The sequence below is a fragment of the Zygotorulaspora mrakii genome, chromosome 7, assembly GCF_013402915.1.
Source record: "Zygotorulaspora mrakii chromosome 7, complete sequence".
Lineage (NCBI taxonomy): Eukaryota > Fungi > Ascomycota > Saccharomycetes > Saccharomycetales > Saccharomycetaceae > Zygotorulaspora > Zygotorulaspora mrakii.
In genome coordinates, this window is record NC_050725.1 from 1102340 (window position 1) to 1127634 (window position 25295).

Sequence of the window (25295 nt, forward strand, 5' to 3'; positions counted from 1 at the left end):
TTCTGGTACAAGGTACTACTTCTATTTCTTTAGATACAGAAAGGCAAGAGAATGAAGTAAGATGGAGCGCAATGAAGCTCAAACAGCATATTAATCGATTCTTAAGTGTTACCGACTCATAGTTGATTTCGAGACGTTTGCAGTGCAAGAATCCGACCACGGAGGTATCCATGAGGGGGAACAAGGGATAACAGTTGTGATGCAGATTCTATACAACTGGAAAAAGGGCGCGATGACAGGAGGAATTATGGGCTCATGATTGTAAAATCCATTATGCATCGCTCTCTTTTGGTGTTTTAAAGCTACAATTTAAACATAAATATCGACCTCTTTTCCGGATATTCAACCTCATTTCGTTTAGTTGTTATCTCATTGTCGAAATTTGAATTGATTATTGTTGAAATATAGATCGATATTGTAAGATATATTAAAGAGATGATTTATATTTCAACAGGTAGAGCACCTGAAACGCAACATCATGTTTGCGGACTCAGTATTGCCAATGTTCTCATATTCTAACAGGTTTTTTTGAGAATTTTATACTTTTATTACACTGGTTCAGAGAGTACCGACATGATGACAGTCAGAGACATAGATATTTGATTTAGGAGTGTGAAGCGAAAAAAGGCGTCACATTCTATGCGACGAGAGATTGGAAAGAAACAAAAAGGGAGATGTTCCAATTTCAGAACAAGTACCATCTAAAAGAACCGTGAAAGCAAATAAGGTTAATAATTTCTTCGAAAAAAAGTTATTGTGAACTCAAAGGACACCATTTCTGTAAAGAAAATTTATCTGCGTAATCGAAAAGAAGCTGCAGAAGAATAGATAAATCGCTAAAAAAACATGTCAACGATCCCGAAACATCATCACGATGATCGTTGACTTTATATTTTAGTAAAAAAATTTATAACCTTATATTCAATCGAAACTAGCAGCAAATGACATAGCCGAGAAGGGTGGAAGAACCTTTGTCACCTTAGGATCCTCGCCAATAAAATTCAAAGGGAAACCCAGGTCGAAAGACACAACACTTTCCAGGTATTTAACCTGCTCTGCAGTTAACTTTATTTTCAAGGCGGCTATATTCTGCTCGAGATGCTCAACCTTCCTTCCACCCACCAATGGGAAAACGTTTTTGGCCTTGGAGCGGATATAAGCAAGAGCAATAGATGTGATTGACTCTATGCCGTGCTCTTTAGCAACTTTTTCGAGCGCTTCACTAATCTTGATCTCTGCCTCCGTCTGTTCGTCGGCATCAAAGAAACCACGCAAACGGCCCCCAGTTCTCTTCAGTTCTTGGATGGTTTTTTTGGTTTTGAATCTACCGCCACCCAAAACATCCCATGGAACAATAGCCATACCGAAATGTCTAGCCATAGGAAGAATTTCACGTTCCAGGTCTCTGATCATCAAATTCCATCTACCTTGGTACACGGTAAAAGGTGTTTTGCCATGGGAGACAGCATAATAATTTGCTGCAGCAACAATCCATGCTGGCGTATCGGAGACACCGAGGTAAAGAACCTTCCCTTGTTGCACCAAGATGTGCAGACTGTCCATAATTTCCTCGATAGATGTCATGTGGTCCCACCAGTGGAGATACAAGATATCGATATAATCGGTCTTCAGCTTACGTAGCGAGTCGCGCACGCTCACGTGCAGACTGCGCCTGTTGTTACCAACAAAGTTGACGGCCTTACCTTTGCCTAACGCGTGAGAACGGTAGTCACTGGTAAACTTGGTAGCAATCACCATTTGGTCACGGATATTTCTTTCCGCCATCCAATCGCCCAACCAGGTCTCTGACTGCTCATTTTGGTAGTTGTTGGCTGTGTCGATGAAATTACCGCCTGCTTCATAGTACGCATCCAACAAAGCAAACGATTGCTTTTTGTCGACCGAGCCCATAAAGTCACTCCATGCGTCTCCAACTGACATAGCGCCAAACACTAGTGGCGAGACCTTGATACCCGCTGTGCTGGATAACACTCTAACACGACCTAGCTCGGTAGCAGGTTCAGGAGCTGTAGCCAATAAGTCAGACATATTAGCAATTGGACTTTTAATAGTGATAAATTAGGTGCCGAAGAACAATCTGTGATTCGGATTCAGCTACTGGAAGACGGATTTGCTTTTTCTGTGTCTCAAACAATGCTTGTTCTTAATCACTATGAAACCCTTGTTTATATACCTGCTGTCCCCCAATCTTCCCTATTCGCTTGAATCCTCCGTAACGTTGATATCCGTTGAAATCCGTTGAAATCCGCCTTCGAACGCTGCCCACCTCTGGAAAAACGATCATACGGGTCTACACGCACGTTGACGAACGACGAGCTTACTAAGAAATCGTGCCATTCCACTAGACTAGCCTGGTGGGTAGAAGTTAGAAGATGTGATTCTGGAGTGTTACTTCCAACCTTACGGAATGTTTTGTACTACATTCATAGTTTAACAATGGTTTCATAAATGAACGATGCAGCATTTAGCTAACATAAATGCAAAATGTTGAAATATAAGTCATCTCTTTAATATATCTTACAATATCGATTTATATTTCAACACCAAGTTACTATCGACAACGCCGAGGAAAACATTCTTTCCAAATAGTAACAATGAAATCGGAAATCAGTGCTTGCCGATCTTATGTGTATATTACTAACCAAAAGTTTTTGTAATCAACGCGTAGTTCGCCTCTTTGGCCAAGTGGTAAGGCATCGCACTCGTAATGCGGGGATCGTGGGTTCAATTCCCACAGGAGGCATTCTTTTTTAGCTAATATAACGAAGGAAATGTCTTGAGTGTGGTGGGAGTCACACTGATATCAATGAAGGGGAACTCTAAAAGCTTGCCAGGATAATAAAATGAAACATAATAACAATCTACTGCTTAGCAGATGATTATTTAAAAAATATATACACTTTATGCTCAAAAGCTGAGCATACATCAGTTTTACTTCTGTTTGGCTTCCTTCTCGGAATAGATTTTTGCAGTGAAAGGCTCCTCGAAGGATGTAGCAAAACTATACATCATGTTGACAAAACAACTGACGAGAACACCGGCAAACTTACCTTCTAAAAGAGAGTAGCCTAAAAATGACAGAGTTGAGCCCAGATACATCGGATTGTTAGAAACAGAAAATGGGAAGGAAGTGACGATGTCGTCCATCAAGATTCCGAAATAATCACCTAGATATGTACCAGTAATACCCAACTGATAAAATGCAGAGCACACCAGTACCTGACCACTACCAATAAGCAGGTATCCAATGATTCTGAAGTAGTCTTGGTTCAAAGCAGGTGTCACAGCTTGCGAGGCTAACGCCTTATGAAATGCCATGTCACGGAAGATCCCAAGACCGAAGATGACCACTGCCAACAGGTAACATCCTTTCTTAGCACTGCCTGTGACCTTCGTGATGAATTTTGTGTAGTACTCCAAGCGGGCCGCAATATTCCAAAATATGGGGTTGAAAGCGATTAGAAAAGCGGCAATTTGCAAATTTCTGTCGTTGATGTCCACGGTGCTTACCATATCCTGGAAGTACTCTTCTACTCCCTTCAGTTGTTTCAGAACCTCGCTCATTTTTTCCAGTACTTCGTAAGACTATTCTTGCTCTTTCTTTCTCTGGGATAGCTCTCTAGCTGCTGTTCAGATGAATTCAAAGAGTTGTTTCCTTATATACTCGCCTTGTTTGCATGAATATAGTACTTTTCATTCTCCATGTGATAAAATGAGGGTACTTTTTCATGTGAAAAATTGGGGAATCTAAACAAGATAGTAAGAAGATGAGGTTTCAAGACTTTGACATTGTGAATGCCGAATATAGTAATTACATAAGGTCCATCTTATAGATGAAACCGCTATCGCTGGAGAGCAACTATCGATTTACTATTGTATTGTGTGGTTATAGCTATTGACAGGTTGCATATAAAGATGGGGGACATCTTCCGGGGAGACGCTACTACAACGACATGAAAGTACATGGAATATTGAATGCTTTCTTCAGAGGGTGTGGGAAAAATGAGCTACAGCAGGATCCATTTATACACGTTCGTAAATGTCAGCAAAAACATGTTGGTGGTCACTGCTGCTCTAGTATCAACGATTGCCGCGGGGCTAATTTTGCCAGTGACTACAATACTCACCGGACGAGTGTTTGATCTATTGGCTGAGGCAGACAACTACAAGGACAAGGGTGTGCTGCATCATGAATTGGTCATAAGAAGTATGTCTATAATGACGTTGGGTGGTGCGTCGCTTCCAATTACGTGGACTTCGATATCGTCATGGATGTCAATCGGTGAAAATCAGGGATTTTCCGTCAGAAGGCGGCTACTTGAGTTGTACATGACAACGCCACTAGCATGGTTTGATATGAATGGGGACTTTTCGGGGAAGTTTACGCAGCTGAACCGGTGCGTTGAGGAATTAAGGTCTGGGTCCGCTGAAACTTCTGCGGTAGCTTCAAGAGGTGTCATAACTATGCTTGCCTTAATCGGAACCTCCTTTTATTATTCGTGGTCATTGACTCTCATTACAATGTGCACAGCCCCTGTAATCATCGCTGTTGCATTTTTCTTTTCCCGGTTAGTGGAAAAGAGTGTAAAGATGGAAAACGAGCAGACCAGTCAAGCTTCTAAATTGATGAACTGGTCTATGAATGCCACTAAGCTAGTCAAGCTTTCGTGCGCTCAACTTAAAGAGGTTGCAAAGTTTAGAGAACATATAAGAGAGAGCAGAAAAAGCTTTCTGTATATTTGCGCTTATACTGCCGCGAATACAGCAATTCTAAGATTTTTGGCTCTGACAATGTTTGTGCAGGCTTTTTGGTTTGGATCGACGATGGTTCGCAAAGGAAAACTGAAAATAGGAGATGTAGTAACTTGTTTCCATTCATGTATCCTCCTTGGGGCAACCATAAGTGGAATTCTACATCAACTGCTTGTTCTGCAAAAAGGTAATGTTGCTGTAAAACAGATTTCGGACGCTCTAGGAAACTGCAATAATTCGTTCACTCAAAAGCAAGGAGTACAATACGATTTGGATGCTACACAAGCTAAAATAGCCTTCAATCAAATTTCATTTACCTACCCAAATAGACCGAAAAATCTTGTTTTAAATAACCTATCGCTTGTATTCACTGGAGGGAATACTACTTTCATCGTTGGAAAATCCGGTTCAGGAAAATCGACTCTATCAAATTTATTGTTGGGGTTTTACGAGAACTATGAGGGTGACATTAGTATTAACGGATGTGATACTAAGAGCTTAAATCCCAATTGGCTAGTCGACAATATTCTATTGGTAGAGCAGAAGTGCAACATTTTCAATGACACGATAAGAAACAATATATTACTTGGGTCAAGAAACAACAATGAGAATGAAAAGAATGAACAATTGAAAGCTGCTTGCAGAATTTCCCTACTCGAAAAATTTATTTTAGACATACCCAATGGCTTGGAGACTTTAATTGGAAATGGAGGGGTAAATCTCAGTGGTGGTCAACAGCAGAAGCTTGCGATTGCTCGAGCCTTCATGCGAGATCCACCTATTCTGATTCTGGATGAAGCTCTATCAGCATTAGATGGCATGCATCGCATTTTGATCATGAAAGCTATACGCAGATGGAGAAAAGGGAAAACAACTATAGTCTTGACGCACGATTTGAATCAAATAGAAGCAGAGGACTATGTATACCTTTTCGAGAGCGGTGAATGTATTGAAAAGGGTTATCAAAACTCTTTAACAAATGACATAAAAAGTAATTTTTATCATTGGAAGCATTTTAGTCCCCTCACGGACGAATTAGATAATATTTCACAATTGACAACTGTAGATGAAGAACATATCAAAGACATAGCATTGGAAAGCTATGTTGATATGGATGTAGAGACACCTAAATTGGAGCATGATAGAGAATTTTTCCCGAAATTCGAGGACCTTCCTTACAGCAAACCTAGAATGAATGGGACCGTGAGAGTTAAAGTCCAGAGAATAAAAAGCAACGAAATCATGGAGACAAACTCACACAAAAGTAAGCAGCAAATTGAATCAAAAAAAAAACTGATGTCGATTCGTCTCATAATCAAAAGAATGTGGAGCAGTAGTCACACCAAGCCACTTCTAGTATTAGGTGTTGTGTTTTCATTGTTAGCAGGCGCTGCAAACCCATTTTTCTCATACACTTTTAGCTTTCTATTGAATGGAATCGTGCCACATGGAAATGATGTAGGATCCGAAGGTTACCTTCTCAAATGGTCATTTATAGTAATAGGAGTCGCGGCAGCTGATGCTTCTTTTGGGTTTTTCAAAGATTGCTTATTGGGGTATTGCAGTGAAAATTGGATCACGAACCTACGATCTGAGGCTATGACAGCAATCACCTTTAAGAAGTTGGATTGGTTTCTGCAGTCCACAAATAAGGAATCTGAAATATCTGCTCTGGTATTGAATGATTTGCGGGATTTGAGAACATTAGTTACTGATTACCTGGGCGCTGTCACAAGCTTTCTGATGATTTCAACTTTGGGGTTAGTACGGGCACTAGTCAGTGGCTGGAAATTGAGTTTAGTGTGCATTTCAATGTTTCCATTGATAATAGTATTCTCAGCAATTTATGGAATTTCACTGCAAAAATGCGAGACCCAGTACAAATCAGCCGTAGCTGATCTAGAGAATTTATTGTATGAGATTTCAACGGGGGTTAAAACTATTAGGTGCTTACAGGTTGAGGGGCATTTCTTAGCAAAGTATAAAACGCTTGAAAATCGTATGAGAAGAATTGCTGGACGGCGACTTATGGCTACAGGGTTGGGGGTCGCGATTATTGAAGCAATGACAACATGCATTCAGTCTATACTTTTTTATTTTGCACTGAAGCTTGTTATAGATGGAGAATACACAAGTCAGCATATGTTCGAGACTTTCACACTGTTGCTTTTTACGATTATGAGTTGCAGCGCCTTAATTAACCAAATTCCCGACATTACCAGAGGGCAAAGAGCTGCTACATGGCTATATAGAATACTGGATGAGAATTTTAACGATGAGAAATTTGATAAAATGAGCTCTAGACATGCCCCAATAAATAACGAAGGCACTGGTTCCTCTACACTTATAAGCATTAGGGACCTGACCTTTTCATATCCTGCCGCCAAAAGTGTTGATGTATTTAGGTGCCTAAATCTGGAGTTATTCCGCGGCAGTACTGTTGCAATAGTTGGTGAGTCTGGTTCGGGTAAGTCAACCTTGATGTATCTTTTAACACAACTTTATGAGCCAGCACCTCACTCAATTTTTATTGATGGTACTGACATTAACGATTGGGGGTTACATGATTTGAGAAACCAAATTGCTGTTGTAGAACAGAGGGCGGTTCTTTTTCCTGGAACAGTGAGGGAAAATTTAACATATGGTATAGTTCGCGATGTTCTAGAGATTGAAATTTACGATGTATTGAAATATGCTGGAATATCTGACTTTGTAATTTCCCTCCCCAATGAACTCGAGACAGAAATCAACTCCGAATTGCTATCCGGCGGACAGGCTCAGAGGCTGTGCATTGCCAGAGCTCTTTTGAGAAAGCCAAGAATTTTAATACTTGATGAGTGTACATCAGCTCTGGACCCTGTTAGCGCTCATATAATTAATGAACTTGTAAGAACCGGTCCACCTACAATGCTGACAATATCTATCACACATTGTGAAGAGATGATGAGGGCTTGTAATGAAATCGTGATTCTTAAGAATGGTCGAGTGACTGAACATGGCTTCTTTGATGAGCTTTTAACGAAACGAGGAGATTTTTACAACTTGATTTCGACGTTCAATGAGGAACTCAATTAAGACATTTTATATTTATAAAGCTGTGCATAGATGATTAAAGTTTTGAAACATTTTTTTTTCGAAAGAAACAGAATTTTCAAGTGTTTAGATGGGACAACATTAATTAGTAAAACTTCAAATTTCGAAAATTTAATGCTACTATTTATTTGAGAGAAAGTAAGTTTCGATTACAAGTGAATAGTAATATATGGTACTTCTACATCCTCACCTTCTTTATCATCAGCACAAATTTCTAAAATCATGGTACGAACGTGAGGTGGTACCTCTGTTTTTGTGATGAATTTGACCAACTGAGTGATCGTAAAGTTCATTCTCTCCTTCAGCTTCTTGGGTGGGAAAAAGGAAGCATATAATAATGACACCCCGTACGATAACATGCTAATTTCCAACCCTTCCTTTTCTTCAAAGTGTTTGATCAAATCGGCTAATTTGATATCACCTTGTATATCAAACCGATCCCATATTTTATCGTATGTCTTACCGTTGTAACTTGCTTTAGCCGAAGCAATAGGTTCGGAGAACCCAAAGAATGGAAGCGCTAGATTAACAAAGCCATTCTTGTATTGTTCAATATCTGTTTTTCCATCTGCGACTTTGTATAGTTCCAAATTGACAAGTCCAGTTACCAAAGAGGTTGTAGTAGCTATTGCAGGAATAATACGACCTGCAATGAATTTAGTCTTTTGTCTATCAACTGTTTCAATGAAGTAGTTTTGAGCTCTGCAGTTTGAACAGGCAGTTATAAACTCAATATGATGATTCGTGTCATCATCTTTCTCGAATTCCACAGGATCTAGTTTAAACCCTACCAAAGATGAAGGATCAGGAAGTTCCGCTGCCAATGAGGATAAGGAGTCGCCTGAATCTTGTTTATCTGCATTTGGATCAGGATCTTCGTCATTTACTTGAATTTTGATATCAGATCTTGGAGAAAACTCTTGAATTGTCATACTATCTATCACCCTCGCGTAATGAGTTTTATCGGGCATATTTACGTCACCTTTCAGTCCGTAGTTAAATGCTCGCAGATTTGCACCGGCTATAACGAAGTCAAAATGATCAGGATTTGATATATCGAAGTTCAAAGGAGTAGGAGCACGTTTAGGCCCGGACCAAAAAGGTTCACCATTTGATGTCTTCGCATCTGTGGGAAAATTATACAACAACTGTTTGATATCATGATTGAACTTTTTCTCAAATTCTAATCTCGCCCATATAATACAATCATCGAAGCTCAATGGTCTTTTGCTTAACGAGTCATTAATATTCTCTAGAATAGATTTAACATCACCACTCTGCTTTAAAGTTTGCTCAACAAAATTAGGCTGCGTTAAGTACATGTTGACATTCTCGGGAGCATCTGTAAAATAACCTTGAAAAAGGGATTTAGCCCATGCAATTGTATGATCAATTTTATTAGGAAATGAACGCAAAGTACACAAGGGAATCGACTTCTCTGGTGGATCTCTAGAGGAGGAATACGATTCCGTTAATCTTGGAATGACCACTTGCGTGTTGCCCTTTGTACCTAAGGTACCGGACTCTAACAAAGGTTTCCTGTAGAAAACGCAACGACGATCAACGTACGTACGTGCATCCACATTATCTAATGCATTTGTAACAAAATCAAGACTCTCCCAAAATGCATCGTCAAACAGGCCTTCCGTTTCGGGACCCACTTTATCAATTCTAGAGTCAATTTTACCAATCAAACCTGGATTCATTGAACAGACTGCCTCTGCAGCGACCTCAGATTTGTTTCTCCCGACATCTTTTGGTCTAAATAAAAATTGACGATTTAGGTTGGATTTTTCAATAGAATCATTATCGGTTACGATAACGCTACCATTAGATCCAGAGCTTAATCCCATGAGAGCCCAATTCTTGAGCATTTCACAACCAATAGCCCCAGAGCCCACCAGGAAAACTCTCAAATTTGCAATTTTTTTCTGAAAGTCAAGACCAAAAACGGCAATTTGATTATCGTAACGAGAATTGATAGGTTTCGTAGACTCTAAAGTTCTGATGTGACTCTTAGGATCTGGTAATGATTCCAAAGAATCGAAATACATAAATTGTTTCAAAGGTTGAAATTTACCTGAACAAGCTTTCAAAACTTCCTGTGCGACTAAACCACCAAAGAAAGCTACCATACCAGGAATGTCACCTCTTGCCTGGAACGCCAACTCTTTTATCAATTCTTTATCAACTGAAACATCGGATCCGCCCAAAACAGATGGATAAGTAGAAGCTAAATCTTCCGTCAATTTGATCACTTCAGCAGCATCTTGATCGTTTAAAGGTCTTGGTAATGTGCCTTGATGATCGGAAGCGAATTGATCTAGAGCTTGAAAGCCTAAATGTAATTGACCTGATCTATCCAACTTGGCGAAATCTGAAAAAACAATTTCTGGTTCGGCTAAGGAATTCTGAAGGGATTTAAAAGACACCTGTTTTGGAACTTTAACTTCAGTGAACATGCCACCCTTTTTATATTTACCATATTGTGAAACAGGGTCTATTTTGAATGCAAACGGCCCTAAAACTTCAACTTTGAATAGAGTACCGTCATTGAGTTTCTCGAGTCCTTGCACTTCAGAAAATTTGACGAAGTTACCATCTTCGAGACCGTGCCTGTTTTCGTCAAGCATGGTGACGGTTCCATCGGGTTCAATGTCGGACACAATACCCGTTCTTGGCTCTTCGCCTGTTGAGTCCAAAACAGTAAAGTTTTCACCGAAATCAACAAAGACACTACCAAAAAACCCCCTTGTTTCCGTGGAAATGAATTTAATATGTTTGGCATGGCAATAGTTGTTCAGTTGGATTCTTTCCTGTAAGGACACTGTGGTTGTTGCAACAATGACTTGATATTTTTGTAACGTTTCCTCATCTTGCAAAGATTCTACTACCTTTACTGGCACATAAGAGTTCAATTCAGCCAATCTATCTCTTGACACGCAATCTCTTGGTTTACCCAAATCTGCCTCTGTGAGAAAAAACTGTGTGGATAAATCTTGCAGGACTGCCGCCGCCGGGTCATACAAATCGAGAGACTTGACACCTGCAAGCACAACATTCTTCGCGATTTCAACTCCCAGACCTTGTAGACCAATGATCAACACGTTGGCATGCTGCATCCTCAACATGGCCTCTTTTCCGAGGACATATAACTGACGGGAATACAGACCCTCATCGATACTGCCGTCAGCATTATCGAGGTCATACGCATTGGGATCCACATTGACACTATCAATAGCACTCATAACTCAAAGATTGTCTCAATATTTTGATGTATGTCAGGATATTCAGGGCCCTTCATATCAGTAAGTTGCGTACTTGCTTATTTGTGGAACCCCCTTCCATGCCGCCTTGCCCTCTCGGCGTTCTTGAGATTTGCCACCGAGCCGCCAGAGCGGGTAACAAACTGAGGCTCATCTTTTCAGGCAGGTATTACAATGAAGAGACTTGAACCTCTTAGTGGAGCATACAGAGTTCATAGATTTCAGTATATCGGTTATGCTTAAAAAATTAGATCTTTATGGTGGCGCTATTAGTACAGTGCTACCAGAAGGTTTCTTAGATGCCTCGTTATTGCGTGAGGTACCGGATACCCAGGAAATATTTGTCAACAGTCGTGAGACTGGTGAAAAATTCGAGGATGGGTTGGGGCTGAATGAGAGTATTGTTGTGGACTTGCTGGAACGGGTTTCTGAGATTAATGACTATGGGGCTCTTAAAGTTCATCTGGAGGAAATAACAGACTTGAATGCCGGCAGGAATATGTCCATGGTCGAACACGAGACCCTAGCAAATGGAAGTCAGTGCTGTGTCGCGACAGAGTCGATAGATAAATGGGGCAAGCAGGAGAAAAAAGAGACAGTGGTGCTTTGTGTAGGGCTGATACGTTTAGCGGAGTTTTCTACCGACGTTGTGATCACGATCAATGTGCCTGTGGAGCCTGCAATGCATGCTGAGCTCGATCAGCTTGCTAAAAACAGGTTGCCTGAAAGAGCAACCACCGCATATGAGCTGCTAAAGAGCATGGTACGGGAGTTCAAAGTCGTAGATGGCTCTCTTTTTGTATAGTGTAAGTAAGCACGCAATGTAGGCGGTTAGACATCGTAAAGCATGATTTGGAAACGCCAAAATGAAGTTTCTCACAAGTTGAAAACAAGAATTGTGTCAAACGATGTAAGGAAAGGAAATAAAACGGTATCTCGAGGCATAAGGAACGGTTGTCTGCTTTTTTGGAGCCTAAATATACTAGAGGTGACTATTATGTCTAAAGGTAAGCGTGGCATTAATTTGAAACTGGCCTTGTTGATCTGTGTTCCGGCACTTATCATTGCTATAATGCTGGTGAGGTTTTTGAACAACTCAAAGGCTGCAGATCTACAGAATCTTTTGCAGAACCTTAATAAGGAGATTAGTCAGAGCATCAACACAGCTGCATCGAATCAAAAGAGCGAAGCCGATCTGTTACAACATTTTGAACAATTGGCTAATGAAATCAAGAGTAAACAAGAAGATCAAGCCAGGCAATTTGAGAGGCAACGCCGCATATTGGAAAAAAAGATCCAAAACTTAAAAGAGACACCTCTTCAAGGTACACTGCGTGAAAGATTAGCATACACGTTTGAATATGATGGAAATCACAAGTTTCCGGCTTTTATCTGGCAAACTAAGTCATCGATCGAAAGCGAATCTGTCAAAACACATGAACAGGAAGCGCAATGGAGAGAAAAAAACCCAGGTTTTGTGCACGAAGTCACAAACGATGATATGGCTAACGCCTTGGTGCATTATTTCTACGGCTCCATTCCAGAAGTGATCGAAGCATATGACGCTTTGCCGTCTAAAATTTTAAAAATCGATTTTTTCAAATACCTTGTCTTATTGGCTCGTGGTGGTGTATACGCCGACGTGGACACTGCTCCAATACAAGCGATACCCAATTGGATTCCTGAAAACGTAGAGCCTCATAGGATTGGACTGATACTTGGAATAGAGCACGACGCAAGTGCTCCTGATTGGAAATCTCGATTTGTAAGAAGGTTGCAATTTTCGACCTGGATAATCCAGGCGAAGGCAGGCCATCCAGTTCTAAGAGAAATAGTTGCTCAGATAACCGAAAAGACCCTTGAACGTCAAAAGGATCAAGACTCAAACGTCAATTTAAGAAACGATTTGACCATTATGTCATGGACAGGTTCTGGACTTTGGACAGATGTCATATTTACTTACCTCAACGATTACATGAGGAGTGGAATAACAGAAAAGACCACTTGGAAAGATTTCCAAGACTTACGTGTTCCTAAATTAATCAGTGATATCCTTGTCTTCCCATCTTATTCCTTTAATGCGCCTTCTGAAATAAAAAACAATGATGCATGGAAAAATCTCTATTTCGCATCTCACAAAGGCAAAAAGTCTTGGAAGGCAGTGCCAAAAGTCGAGGGTAACTGATAACTGTATAATAAATAATGTAAACACACACAGGCGTTTCCAACTGCAAGAATAAAAGGATAGATATTCAGAGATGTGCCCAAAGCTCTACTAAAAACTGGGCTAAATAGACTTTCCTCGTCACTTATTAGATCTGTTGTCCCTATCTGTTTGCTCATCATGTATGACTATCCTTTCCAAGACTAGTGTGGCATTTATTTAAGAGCCGTGCAATGAAAAAATCTACTGAATTTGACAGCTGCACTACGCCGTATTGTGGTAAACCTGCTGCCACAAGATTCTTACTTTGATCTTGGAAAGAAATTTTCGTATCTCTCCATCATATTTCGCTCTCTTTATATACGTGCGAGTTCACGAAAATTTTTTTTGGTAGTATATAATTTTGTCGTTTTGGCGGTGACGCGAAGGATTGCCCTAACTTTTATAGAGTAAAAAATTGTTATATAACATGCAATACTGAAAAAATGGATGGCCTACAATTCCGCCTCTGTCTCTTGTTTAAGGCGAGCTTCCCTCTCTATTCTATCCTCAATATCTCTCAATTCCTGTTCTCTTTCTAAAAGTTCTTTCCTTTTAAGTACTAATTCTTGTTGAACCCTCTCTTCAAATGCTTTTAATCTCTCCTCTTCTAACCTTATCTGCTCCTCTCTGGCCAAATAGGTATCTTGAGCTGGTGTCGTAGCAGCCGTTTTGGTAGATTGATTTGCTGTTGAAAGTTGGGGGGAAGCAACATATTCCGATTGGGATGATGAAATAATTGCAGAGGTACCAATGGCGCTAGCAGGTCCCTTTGAAAATGGAACTGCTTCGCCCGATAAAGCTTCTGTTCTATACCTTTCATATAGAACTTCGTGTGTGTAGTCTTTCAAGTCATGCAAATGCGAAATTAACAAGGTGTTTCTCAGAATGACAAAATCTGATATCGAAGAATCTTCGACATCTAACATGCCCCACGGATATTTCCTACCACGAATCATGGTCCCGTCACCAAGGTTTTCAACATTATTTGAACCAATCACTGAAAATGGCAGCAAAGAACGAAGATAAGAGTTCGTTTGATAGTCCTCTTCGGATATGTCCTCCTCGTCAAACGGAAAATTGTATATTGGAAGGTTGAACCTGTCGATATCTTCCATCATCAATTTTTTGTTGAGCTTCAGCTCATCAGGAGTGAGGGAGTCAGATTTACTGATCACTGGGATTACGTTGACAATTGATCCCAGCTGCCTGATAAATTCGACGTCGATCTCCTTTAAACCATGGCCTGTTGGATTGATCAAATATAGACAGCAGTGTATTCTGCCGTCTTTGAACCTTGGGTTTCTTCTAACACGACTCTCCTCCAGCAAGATTTCATCATACTGATGACGAATGTAATCTGAAATGACCTCGAAGGACGATGTATTATCAAGCGAGTCACCAAATCCTGGCGTATCAATGATATTTAGCTGTATTTTCACACCTTCGTCATCCTCCAATTCAACTGTCTCTTCCCGCAACTGAAGATCTATTTCGGTCGAAGTATCTGTAGGTAGCATCACCGTAGTAGAAACATCCACGACCTGTTGTCCACAGAGTGTGTTGATGAAAGTGGATCTGCCACTACCGGACTGTCCAACGACCATTAACGTGAATGTGATCCCACGTTTGAGATGCTTTCTTCTCCTCAACGTGGACGATGCCTCAACTATAGTAGCCATTATTGGTTCTTCAATTGACGTATAATATCCCTGTGTAGTCGTTATAACAATATACGCGTTTCTGTATTTATGATCTATTTACGTGTGCCCTGTTGATCCAGACGCCCTCCTTTGTATGTTTTCAACGCCATTCTCAACTTTTTGAAACGCAAATCGGACAAATTCCGGACACATCTTTAAGATCTCACAACATATCTAAAGTTCATGCAAATCATAAGCTTATTATAAACCAAGGTTGACGTTTAAACAAGACTATGCTTCTTATGAGGTTCAACTAGGATGAAGTCCCGGTAGCGCCCATGTATCGTAGACGGACGGTACTTCCAAAATCAGCCGATACTCGTGGACACAATGTGTGAACTATGGCTTCCTTTTTATTTGATTGTCTTTGATAGTCAGCTTCTTACGGAATGGCGACACGGTAATTCTGAACTTGCGTCTCAAACGTAACCATCACATGCCTGACAGCGTCATTCATGTTCGATCAATGTAGCTCTTGGAGAAGAAGCTTCTATTCATGCCTCAAAGGTGAAACATACGACATCGCCAGTTTTCAATTATCTGGTAACGAAAGTATCTTTAGTGTTGAAGCTGCATAGATTCAAGATCAAAGAGACTGTTTCGATCGAAAATCACGCAGCACTTTCGATCGTTGGCAAGAATTCCTACCAGAGAAGTCCCCATCCGGCGTTGGATCGGGAACGAAGCCCCACACCTCAAACTGGTGGGGGTTGTTTGCGTAAGCCTGCGCAAGTTGAAAACCAATTCATTAACTAGCTCTCTTTCTTTGAGTGCCACTTCAAACCCAACTGGCGTATACACTGCGAAAGCCAGAACCACTCATATTTCATCAAGGGTCTGCACTATCATGCAACTGTGCACGCATCGACGGATCTATCGATACGTCAGTGCTAATATCTACATTAAACAAAACTTTTTACAGGCAAGACAAAATTCTATATGGTAATTAGACAGATACCCCCCTTCGAGCTGCGACTCAGTAGCTCTTGATGCGAGACCGACTGATTTAGAGAGTTGCAAGATGTAACCGTATTTGTTCAGTTCGGACGTTTTTCATGATTCACCAATACTTCGCTCGGACAGCCATCTCTGATGAAAAATTGGCAGGTAACTTTGACTCATTTGGCAACAATTGATTGGTGAAGAAAGTTGTATTACTGACCGGTTGCACACTTTTCTGCTGATATTTGTATTAATACTGGTGAATTGCGCATTGTGATAAGGGGCTCTATCAATTGAATAAAAGGAGCAGCGGAGTCGGAATCGTGTAGCAAATATGAATCCGAAGAAAGTTATAATCATCGACAACTACGATTCCTTCACATGGAATATCTATGAGTACTTATGCCAAGAAGGCGCGAATGTGGATGTGTACCGCAACGATAAAATCAGTGTGGATGAAATTGAAGCATTAAATCCTGACATTCTGCTCATCTCGCCAGGCCCCGGACATCCAAAAACGGACTCTGGTATCTCGAGAGACTGCATCAAGTATTTCATTGGAAAAATACCAGTTTTTGGGATTTGCATGGGCCAGCAATGTATGTTTGACGTTTTTGGTGGTGACGTTGCGTATGCAGGTGAGATCGTCCATGGTAAGACGTCGTCGATATTCCATGATAACAAAGGTGTTTTTAGAAATATTCCTCAAGGTGTATCGGTAACGAGATACCACTCACTGGCTGGCCTTGAAAAATCTTTACCTGAAGAGCTAGAAGTAACTGCAACAACTGAGAACGGCGTCATAATGGGTGTCAGACACAAAAAATACACTGTTGAGGGCGTGCAATTTCATCCGGAATCAATCTTAACGGAGGAAGGCCATCTAATGATTAGAAACATTTTGAGCACCTCTGGTGGCACCTGGGAGGAAAACAGCAAGAATCTCAAAAGCATGAACGCTAAAGGGTCAATTTTGGATAAAATCTACCAACAACGTCAGAAGGACGTAAAAGAACAATCCAGCATACCGGGCTTTACCCTAAAAGATCTGCAGGTAAACTTTGATTTGGGATTGGCACCAACTATTTTAGATTTTTATCAACGTGTGAAAGCATCGCCTGGTAAAGGTGCTGTGCTGGCGGAGGTCAAACGTGCGTCTCCATCGAAGGGTGACATTTTCTTGGACGCCGTTGCTGCCGAGCAAGCATTAAAGTATGCAAGGGCTGGTGCCTGCGCAATTTCAGTTTTAACGGAACCACACTGGTTCAAGGGCTCTATACAAGATTTAGTCAATGTAAGAAGAGCGCTAGATTTGGAATATTCTTCAGACTCATCGAAAAGACCTTGTGTTCTGAGAAAAGAGTTCATATTTAACAAATACCAAATACTTGAGGCCAGATTGGCGGGTGCAGATACCGTTTTACTAATCGTGAAGATGCTGGATGATAAACTATTGAAGGAGTTGTATCAGTACGCGAAAAATGACCTCAAAATGGAGCCTTTAGTCGAGATTAGCTCGAAGGAAGAGCTGAAACGCGCTATCACAATAGATGCCAAAGTAATTGGAGTCAATAATAGAGACTTACACTCATTCAATGTAGATTTGAGCACTACAAGCAATTTGGTATCGTTAATTCCAGATGGTACTTTATTGATCGCTTTATCTGGTATCACTACTGCCCAAGATGCTCAGTCTTATAAGGAGGAGGGTGTGCGCGGATTCTTAGTTGGAGAAGCACTAATGAAATCTGCAGATGTCAAATCTTTTATTGAGGATCTTTGTGCTTAGAAACTATTAGCTCTCAATCTCTTAGCTACTATATAATGTCGTATCTAAATATGTAAATGAAAAGTTTACTTTTCTGATGTCTTGTGAAAGTCTTTGGTTGCGAATTTAACATTTTCAATCCTTCTTCACAGAACCAGGCTTGATAAATTTTGAACTAGGAAGAAACCTCAAACCTTTGAACACTCTCTCCTTGTCATGCGTTTGTTGAGCAACCAAGAAGCCAACATCTACCAGTTTTGGCCAGTTAACGTATTGAATACCGTCTTTGATCAAAGACCGGGTGGAAATGAATAATATAATGGAGGCACTGAGGAAGAAAGCTAAATTTTTTTTGCTTGTAAAATGATCCTTAGGGAATACTATAGTTGATGTCAACACGGTCAAGGCAGCATAGATAACGACTGGCATTAGTTGAACAAAAAACGGTCTTCTATCAGGAAATGGTGATTGAATAGATGTCATATAAGGCTTAAAGTTTCCCAAAAATAAGTCATAGGAATCTTGCCTTGGGCCATCCGCCAAATTGTTCTGATAATAACGAGATGCTGAGTTTAAAAAATCTTTTAAGGCCCCCATACGAGTGCGTTTACCGGTTCGTGTGAAATCTGTTTTCAAAGCTCCAGTTCCAGAGTATGCACAGCTCACAGCATCTGCATTATCAGCCCATAAATTCTGAAATGCGGCAAGCAGCGGCAAATCGCTTTCCCAAGGGGCACCGTCTCTCACAACTTCGGCGGTTTCAAGTGCTTTTTGCAATACCCAATGTGCCAAAACAGATTGAACAACATTTGTCCTATCTAAACAGTCCATACAATTTGTTCTTACAGTCGAACGCTGTTGTTTAACGTCGACAGTGGACCCATCAGCCCCCACTTTTTCCTGGAAAAAATCAGAATCTTTCAAGCCCATTTTAGACAGGTGATCAATCAGTAACTTCACCCTATACCACCTCATTTTACGACATTCATGATGAAAATCAAAATAGACGTAATGCAACTCTGAGTCATTCAAAGCATGTACAGCAGATTCGTAGGCTTCTTTGACAGGAAGCTCATAACCCTTTTGATTAACTAGGTTAACCAAGTAAACATCGCCGTATAATTGTTTTTGTTGATCAAAATGAGTTCTAGTAGCGTTGAGGGACGAACTTTCACCAATAACCAAGTTTGGCTTATACTTTAGATTGTTAATTTCTGCCCAATATACTGGAACAGAACCTCTTATTTGCAAATAGGAAAATATTTGTGCATCACCATCCAACGATGATTTAACAAAGAGCAGTTGCTCTGTTTCATTGTAATTCCCGACATTACCATCTTCATCGATCCCACGACGGAAATATCTTGTGCCTGCTCTCAATCTACTACGTCTTGTGATCAGACCCAAGGAAATTGGAGTAGAATTAATGATCGTATCAATAACCTTAGCATAACCATAGATCATCGGCTGAATAAAATCCTCAACTTGGTAACCCTCGCTGACCAAGTTTCTCAGCTCCTCGCATAAATAATGATTCCAGAAGAATCTCGTGTCGGCAGTCTTCCAAGATGCTACGCCTATCTCTCTATTTCTTTGTAGAGAATTGGTCATATCATAAGTATACGAGAAATAAAATGTTCCGTTCTTCAAATGCAGATTGAGTAATTTCAAACACTCCGACTCATCAGAATCCATGGTCTGGATCTCTTTAGCAGCTACTATAGAATGTTCAACAACCCTATAGATTGTATGGCGATTGAAGCGACCAGTTTCCTCAACTCTATTAGCAATAACAGCATACCGGTTCAACTTCAACTTAATGAAACCTAAGAGCGCAGCAATTTTGATCACTCCCTGTGTTGGAAAGTCTTCGCCTCCTATAGACCTAACAACTTGATCGTGCGCAGACAAATGAACAACATGACTCTTCTCTAGACTCGTTGTTGACTGAAATAGCAAACCTTCCGAAGTCTTTGCAAATAGTAGAGGTCCTGCCATCACTTACTAGGACCCTGAATTGTCGATTAGAACCACAAGAAACTGAATTCAAACTTTTTCGCCTACAAGCTATTTCATATGTTTTTCTAGTTCTTTAGTTTCTTTGAAATCTCGGCGTTTATACAGATTTTCGAGTCGTGACGAGCTGTTTTCGTTTTCCTACAGTAAACGAGCCTCCGAGCACCATCCATTGCATCAGAAGACATTAAGGTGCAACAATCAGTTGAAATTTAACAAAACAGAATAAAAAAACAGTTCATCAGTCTTTGCCAATCTGGCATTTTAAGTCAATGTATAGTTTAAGTGCAACTTTGTTGGGCCATTCTCAGGATGTTCGTGATATCGCCGTTGTTGACAATGAACGTGTTGCGAGCGTATCGAGGGATGGATGTGTATGTGTGTGGAGAAAGCAGACTAATGGAACCTGGGATAGCACAACCATCGATAAAAATGATTCGTTCTTAAATAGTGTCTGCTATAACTTTGCAAGCCAGCTACTATTTTACGGAGGAAAAGATGCTATGATTAATGGATCTTATCTTGATTCTAAGCTTGGCGACGATCCTTTGTATACGCTAATCGGACATGATGGCAATGTATGCAGCCTGAGTAGCGATGGAGAATATGTTATTAGTGGAAGTTGGGATAAGACAGCTAAAGTTTGGCAACACGGTACACTGAAATGGGAATTAAAAGGTCATACTGGGTCAGTATGGGATGCCAAGATAATTCCTAATAGTGTAGATCAGTTCCTGACAGCATCTGCGGATAAAAGTATCAAGCTATGGAAGGAGAACAAGGTACTGAAGACATTCACAGGACTCCATAATGATGTTATAAGACATCTGCAAGTTTTAAAAGGGGGAGACCAATTTGCAAGCTGCTCCAATGACGGAGAAATAAAAGTATGCGATATGAATGGCAGAGTTTTGCGTACCTTAAGTGGACATGAAAGTTTTGTCTACAGTATAAAGGAAGCGCCAAATGGCGAACTCATTAGTTGTGGAGAAGACAGATCTCTCCGAATCTGGTCTCAAGACGGTTCTATTAAACAAGTGATTCGATTACCTGCCATTTCCATCTGGTGTATTGACATATTGCCAAACGGTGACATTGCCGTGGGAAGTAGTGACAGCGTTATCAGAATTTTCACCAGAGACGCTTCAAGAGCTGCTTCCGAAAACGACATACGGGAGTTTAATAAGGAAGTTGAGAATACATCAATTAATTCAAAGGTAATGGGTGTCGACGAGTCTAAACTCTCACCCCTTGAGGTTCTCCAACAGCCGGGAAAAAAAGAAGGTCAAATTGTAGTCGTTAAGAATCCTTCGGGAGTTATTGAGGCACATCAATGTTCGCAAGGAAAATGGGTAAAAGTGGGAGATGTAATTGGGTCCGATAGTGGTGGTGATAAAAAAAAAGAATTTGAAGGTAAAAACTATGACTTCGTATTCGATGTAGATATTGAAGAAGGCCAACCTCCTTTGAAACTTCCGTTGAATGCTAACGATAATCCTTACACCGTTGCTGACCAATTTTTGGCACGCTATGAATTGCCATTTTCGTACAAGGATCAAGTCGTTAACTTCATTTTGAAGAATACAGGTGGCATCTCATTTGAGCAAACCACTTCGCAAAGTGGGCCCGTCAAAAGCATGATGGTTTTACCTGTGAAAGAATATCTACAGATAAATAATTGCAATCCGGAGAAGATTTTTTCCGGCATCGTAAAACTCAATGCTGTGGAAGGAACATTCGATGATGAGGCACTTGCACAGATTGGTGCAGCTTTTCAAAGCGTCGACGACAGCTGGGAATTATTGTATTCTTTTGCAGTTATGATGAGATCGAAATGGAAATCGAAAATTCCAGCATACGACATTATCAGAATCATTGCACATAAGCTTCCAGAAGCTTCTGATATTAGCGAATTCATCGAAGAGGGCCTAGGTAACAGTAACATATCCATCGTAATGCTCACTGTCCGGATTTTAGTAAACTGTTTCAAGAATGAATTTTGGGGTATTCATTTAATGTCATCAAACAAGGTGTACGATTCTGTTTTCGAAACGATAGAGACCCAATTCAACAATGCAACAAGACAACAAGCTCAAAATCTCGCTATCGCTGTGTCCACTCTTCTCTTCAACTATAGTGTTCTGATATTGAGAGATGGCTCCTTGCTTGACGTGATACCAACCATCTCAGATGCTATAAATACAAAATATGCTCCACTGGAAGAGTATCAGTCGTCTGAAGAAGCTGCGTATAGATTGTTAGTCTCGTATGGAAATTTAGCAACTTTAGAGCCTTCATTACTGCATTTCGCTAATTCAATCCCATGGATAAAAAGGCTCAAAGAAAGATATGGCCACATCAGTAGATTTAGTGCTATATATGAGGATTTAGCTAAATAAGTACTCTAAGTAACTATATGTTGTCATCTCGTATTTGTTCTCTGATTTAACCGGGACGAGAAGAAACCATTTTCGTTCCATGCAGTAAGCAAAAAATGGATAATTTCGAAGTAGCATTATTTTAACTTTTAAAAGCGACATTAGAAGAACGAGAGAGACGTATAATTCGCTATGTCACTTGAAAAGTCATTGAACCACATAATTGGGGAAGAGGTACGACTTGATTACACAATTAGACAAATCGGGTGCTCCATTATACTAACATTTCATTATTCGATTGTTTAAGAACTCTTCAAATGAGAATCACCGAGTAACTGTAAGTTTTAAAAAAGTGTAACCACAAGATTTTGTGTTTCTTCATTTGATGATCCATTTATTAACCTGAAGACATTGATATCTTTAGAAATATCGCCGTCGGGATTTGAGAAACAGTTTAGCCAATAGAATTGGCAAAGGGAGACTAAGAGGCAATGATCTTAACAATGTCCAATTTAGACAACCAACAAAGAAAAGATTAAAAATATCCAAAATTCCGCTAGATGTTTCTGACTTTGTGATAGAAGATATGTGGAAAGAATTTGGAGAACCAGCGTACTTCAATATTTATGATACGAAAGATGACAGAACTGCAATGTGCGAGTTTTCGGACCTTGGTATAATGGAAAGTATTGCCAATAAGTTCAGCTCAATGGACTTTAACGGTGCCAAGGTCGAGACCGAGATTTTTGAATTAAAAGGCCGTCAAGGCAGAAACAGCAACACAAGGGGGTCTCGCGGTAAGCGCGGTAGTCACTATGAATCAAATAGAACTTCAAAAGCCAACACGCAGCCTAAATTGAAATCTAAACAACCCACAGCAGAAGATCTAGATGCTGAACTAGAGGAATATATGAATAATTAAGTAAATGTGTATATATATAATTGCCTTGACCTTTACAAGTCTGGTTTTAAACAGAAAAATGATTTTTCATGTATATCCATTATAACATGCAGTTAGTATATACAACAGGAATATAAAATTCAAGGAAGAAGCTGTATTTTCAGTCCATGAAGAGAAGTATTTATAGGTGTTTTCATTGTCTCAGATAGAACACAGCAAACCACCATATTATTTAGCAACTGCCTTTGAATAGCTCGCTATTTTTTTTTCAGGTGCTTCATTTCTGATTTGTTTTTCCACCTTGATATTTTTTTTATCTTAGTTTTGAATGAATATTAGAGGGAATATAATAATAATAACTTTAGGTAAATTGAAAAAGACGTACAACTTGCCATCAAGTTTAATGACCAGAGCCAGCAATTTCAACAGTTGGAGCACAACCTAAACTCTTCTTTAAAGTACCGTAGATACCGAATTGTAAGGAGGTCAAAGTACCGACCATAATCAAACGAGTTGGTAAACCAGCAAAAGAGCCAACAAAACCTAGTTGCTTAGCTAATTGTGCCAATAAACCGAGAGTTGATTGACCTGGAGCCTTCTTTGCTTTGTTAACCTTGGACAATAGGGTATCAGCTGGTTGAGAGACAATAGCAGCAGCTAAACCGGCAGTTAAACCCGCACCTAAGTTAATACCAGTAACCGAAGCAGAGGATAATTGATCCTTAGGACCAGCCATGCCAAAGTAAGTCTCAGCAGCACGTTCAAAGACCAAAAACTTAGAAATATTGTAAGGAATTTGTTTGAAAAGGATTGGAGTGAAACCATTGTAGAAAGAGCCAACACCTTCTTCCTTCAAGATTCTAGAGAATCCACCAACAAGACCATTAGCAAAAGAAGGTTGGGAGACTAATCTAATTCTGGTTGCTTCCAATGGGCATAAAGCGATATCTGCGAAAAACTCAGCGATGGCAGCTGAACCCATGTAAACAGAGTTCTTGTAGTTCACAGCGGTGTCGTAACCCAAGAGATCGATGAACAACTTCTTGAAAACCTCATAACCACCAAATTTGAAAGAACCTTGTAACGAGTAACCTAGCAAAGTTGGACCAAAACCGGTCAGCAAAGCACCAGCACCTTCTTCACCCACAATTTTCTTGAAAGAAGAAACCATACCCTTGTTGTAAATAGTTGGCTCTAATTGAATTCTGGTTTTGACAACATCAATTGGCACCATCGCAGAATGTGTGGTACCACAACCAATGGCACCAGCTAGCGCAAATTTGGCATAGTCAGAAATAGAGTATTGAGTAACGGGACCAGCAGCGGCAGCAGACATCTTTAGATGAGAATTGAATGGGGTATGTGATCTACGAGAGGAGCAGTAGAAACTTGAACACAGTTACTTTCAGCTTAAAAAGACACAAGTTGTACTTTCTGGAGATATCAACTTGAAGAAAAAAAATGAAATGTTATAAATCAAACTGAGATCACATTTCTGTTTTTTTGCCCTCCGCGTATTGGGCAACGTAAAAACTGTAGGAGTACTTAAAAAAAAAGAATAGAAAAAGTGCGAAATGCGCAAGAAAAAAAGAACTCTGCTGCGACAAGTCAGAGAGAGCCACTGAGAGATCAACAATGGCAAGCAAATGCAGCACGATTACAAGCAAGAGCACTCGGAGAAACCGGGAGCGCGAAGGGGAGAGCCAGTTCTTCACTCAGACTTCCTTCACTCAGACTTCCTTCTAAGCTATATATCACGTTTCATTCGCGCTATATATAATGTCTTCATTGGCGCTATGTATTGGTTATGACACCTTTCAAAGACAGATGGAAGCGCAATCTGGGGCCCGCGATATCGTCAGCCGAATGGGGCAAGATAGGTCAATGCGCGACAACATATGTAGTAAATTAGAGCGTCCGGTCACGTGCCTGGACAAAACAGAGCGCTCTGATTGGCTGGGAACCAATAAAAGATACGACCACGAGAATCGAACCGGGGTGGAAAGTTTATCACACTGAACGAGCAGGTAGAGACGGCTACCGATATGATTGGTACACTGGGGCTGTAAGTAGAATGAGGTACCGGGGAAACTGCAAGGAACAGTTTGCAGTTTGCATTGCCCAGTCCGCACTCTTCACCGTTTCGCCATGGAAGGGATGGCGCTAAAACCGCCGGGCTATAAGTGCGATCACCAGAGTGCTCGAGGCTGAAGGTTTGCCCATTGAGATGCCACTTTCTTTCGAGTGGTACC

At 40.4% G+C, this 25295-nt stretch overlaps 12 protein-coding genes and 1 non-coding gene across 13 annotated transcripts; 7 read left to right on the forward strand and 6 right to left on the reverse strand.

Moving 5' to 3' along the window:
- Positions 1–921: 921 nt before the first annotated feature.
- HG535_0G05480 (aldo/keto reductase) lies at positions 922–2049 on the reverse strand (the record flags this gene model as incomplete). Its single annotated transcript, XM_037290495.1, has 1 exon — positions 922–2049. One exon carries the CDS (start codon positions 2047–2049, stop codon positions 922–924), a length of 1128 nt encoding a protein of 375 aa, XP_037146390.1.
- A 643-nt stretch (positions 2050–2692) lies between these two features.
- HG535_0Gtrna9T lies at positions 2693–2764 on the forward strand. The gene has a single exon. It is a non-coding gene; the product is annotated as a tRNA-Thr (tRNA).
- Positions 2765–2952: 188 nt separating this feature from the next.
- Positions 2953–3585, reverse strand: OPI3 (bifunctional phosphatidyl-N-methylethanolamine N-methyltransferase/phosphatidyl-N-dimethylethanolamine N-methyltransferase; the record flags this gene model as incomplete). The annotated part of the gene is made up of 1 exon (XM_037290496.1): positions 2953–3585. One exon carries the CDS (start codon positions 3583–3585, stop codon positions 2953–2955), a length of 633 nt encoding a protein of 210 aa, XP_037146391.1.
- Positions 3586–3996: 411 nt separating this feature from the next.
- Positions 3997–7848, forward strand: STE6 (ATP-binding cassette a-factor transporter STE6; the record flags this gene model as incomplete). The annotated part of the gene is made up of 1 exon (XM_037290497.1): positions 3997–7848. The coding sequence occupies one exon, from the start codon at positions 3997–3999 to the stop codon at positions 7846–7848; it is 3852 nt and encodes a 1283-aa protein (XP_037146392.1).
- A 167-nt stretch (positions 7849–8015) lies between these two features.
- UBA1 (E1 ubiquitin-activating protein UBA1) lies at positions 8016–11114 on the reverse strand (the record flags this gene model as incomplete). The annotated part of the gene is made up of 1 exon (XM_037290498.1): positions 8016–11114. The coding sequence occupies one exon, from the start codon at positions 11112–11114 to the stop codon at positions 8016–8018; it is 3099 nt and encodes a 1032-aa protein (XP_037146393.1).
- Positions 11115–11367: 253 nt separating this feature from the next.
- Positions 11368–11937, forward strand: MOG1 (Ran GTPase-binding protein MOG1; the record flags this gene model as incomplete). The annotated part of the gene is made up of 1 exon (XM_037290499.1): positions 11368–11937. The coding sequence occupies one exon, from the start codon at positions 11368–11370 to the stop codon at positions 11935–11937; it is 570 nt and encodes a 189-aa protein (XP_037146394.1).
- Positions 11938–11979: 42 nt separating this feature from the next.
- On the forward strand, positions 11980–13317 carry HOC1 (alpha-1,6-mannosyltransferase; the record flags this gene model as incomplete). The annotated part of the gene is made up of 1 exon (XM_037290500.1): positions 11980–13317. The coding sequence occupies one exon, from the start codon at positions 11980–11982 to the stop codon at positions 13315–13317; it is 1338 nt and encodes a 445-aa protein (XP_037146395.1).
- Positions 13318–13790: 473 nt separating this feature from the next.
- Positions 13791–15017, reverse strand: CDC11 (septin CDC11; the record flags this gene model as incomplete). The annotated part of the gene is made up of 1 exon (XM_037290501.1): positions 13791–15017. The coding sequence occupies one exon, from the start codon at positions 15015–15017 to the stop codon at positions 13791–13793; it is 1227 nt and encodes a 408-aa protein (XP_037146396.1).
- A 1297-nt stretch (positions 15018–16314) lies between these two features.
- TRP3 (bifunctional anthranilate synthase/indole-3-glycerol-phosphate synthase) lies at positions 16315–17769 on the forward strand (the record flags this gene model as incomplete). The annotated part of the gene is made up of 1 exon (XM_037290502.1): positions 16315–17769. The coding sequence occupies one exon, from the start codon at positions 16315–16317 to the stop codon at positions 17767–17769; it is 1455 nt and encodes a 484-aa protein (XP_037146397.1).
- Positions 17770–17883: 114 nt separating this feature from the next.
- Positions 17884–19746, reverse strand: SAC1 (phosphatidylinositol-3-phosphatase SAC1; the record flags this gene model as incomplete). Its single annotated transcript, XM_037290503.1, has 1 exon — positions 17884–19746. The coding sequence occupies one exon, from the start codon at positions 19744–19746 to the stop codon at positions 17884–17886; it is 1863 nt and encodes a 620-aa protein (XP_037146398.1).
- A 290-nt stretch (positions 19747–20036) lies between these two features.
- DOA1 (Doa1p) lies at positions 20037–22163 on the forward strand (the record flags this gene model as incomplete). The annotated part of the gene is made up of 1 exon (XM_037290504.1): positions 20037–22163. The coding sequence occupies one exon, from the start codon at positions 20037–20039 to the stop codon at positions 22161–22163; it is 2127 nt and encodes a 708-aa protein (XP_037146399.1).
- A 171-nt stretch (positions 22164–22334) lies between these two features.
- YRA2 (Yra2p) lies at positions 22335–23064 on the forward strand (the record flags this gene model as incomplete). Its single annotated transcript, XM_037290505.1, has 3 exons — positions 22335–22376; positions 22450–22479; positions 22567–23064. 3 exons carry the CDS (start codon positions 22335–22337, stop codon positions 23062–23064), a joined length of 570 nt encoding a protein of 189 aa, XP_037146400.1.
- Positions 23065–23443: 379 nt separating this feature from the next.
- MIR1 (Mir1p) lies at positions 23444–24379 on the reverse strand (the record flags this gene model as incomplete). Its single annotated transcript, XM_037290506.1, has 1 exon — positions 23444–24379. One exon carries the CDS (start codon positions 24377–24379, stop codon positions 23444–23446), a length of 936 nt encoding a protein of 311 aa, XP_037146401.1.
- Between the last annotated feature and the right edge of the window lie 916 nt (positions 24380–25295).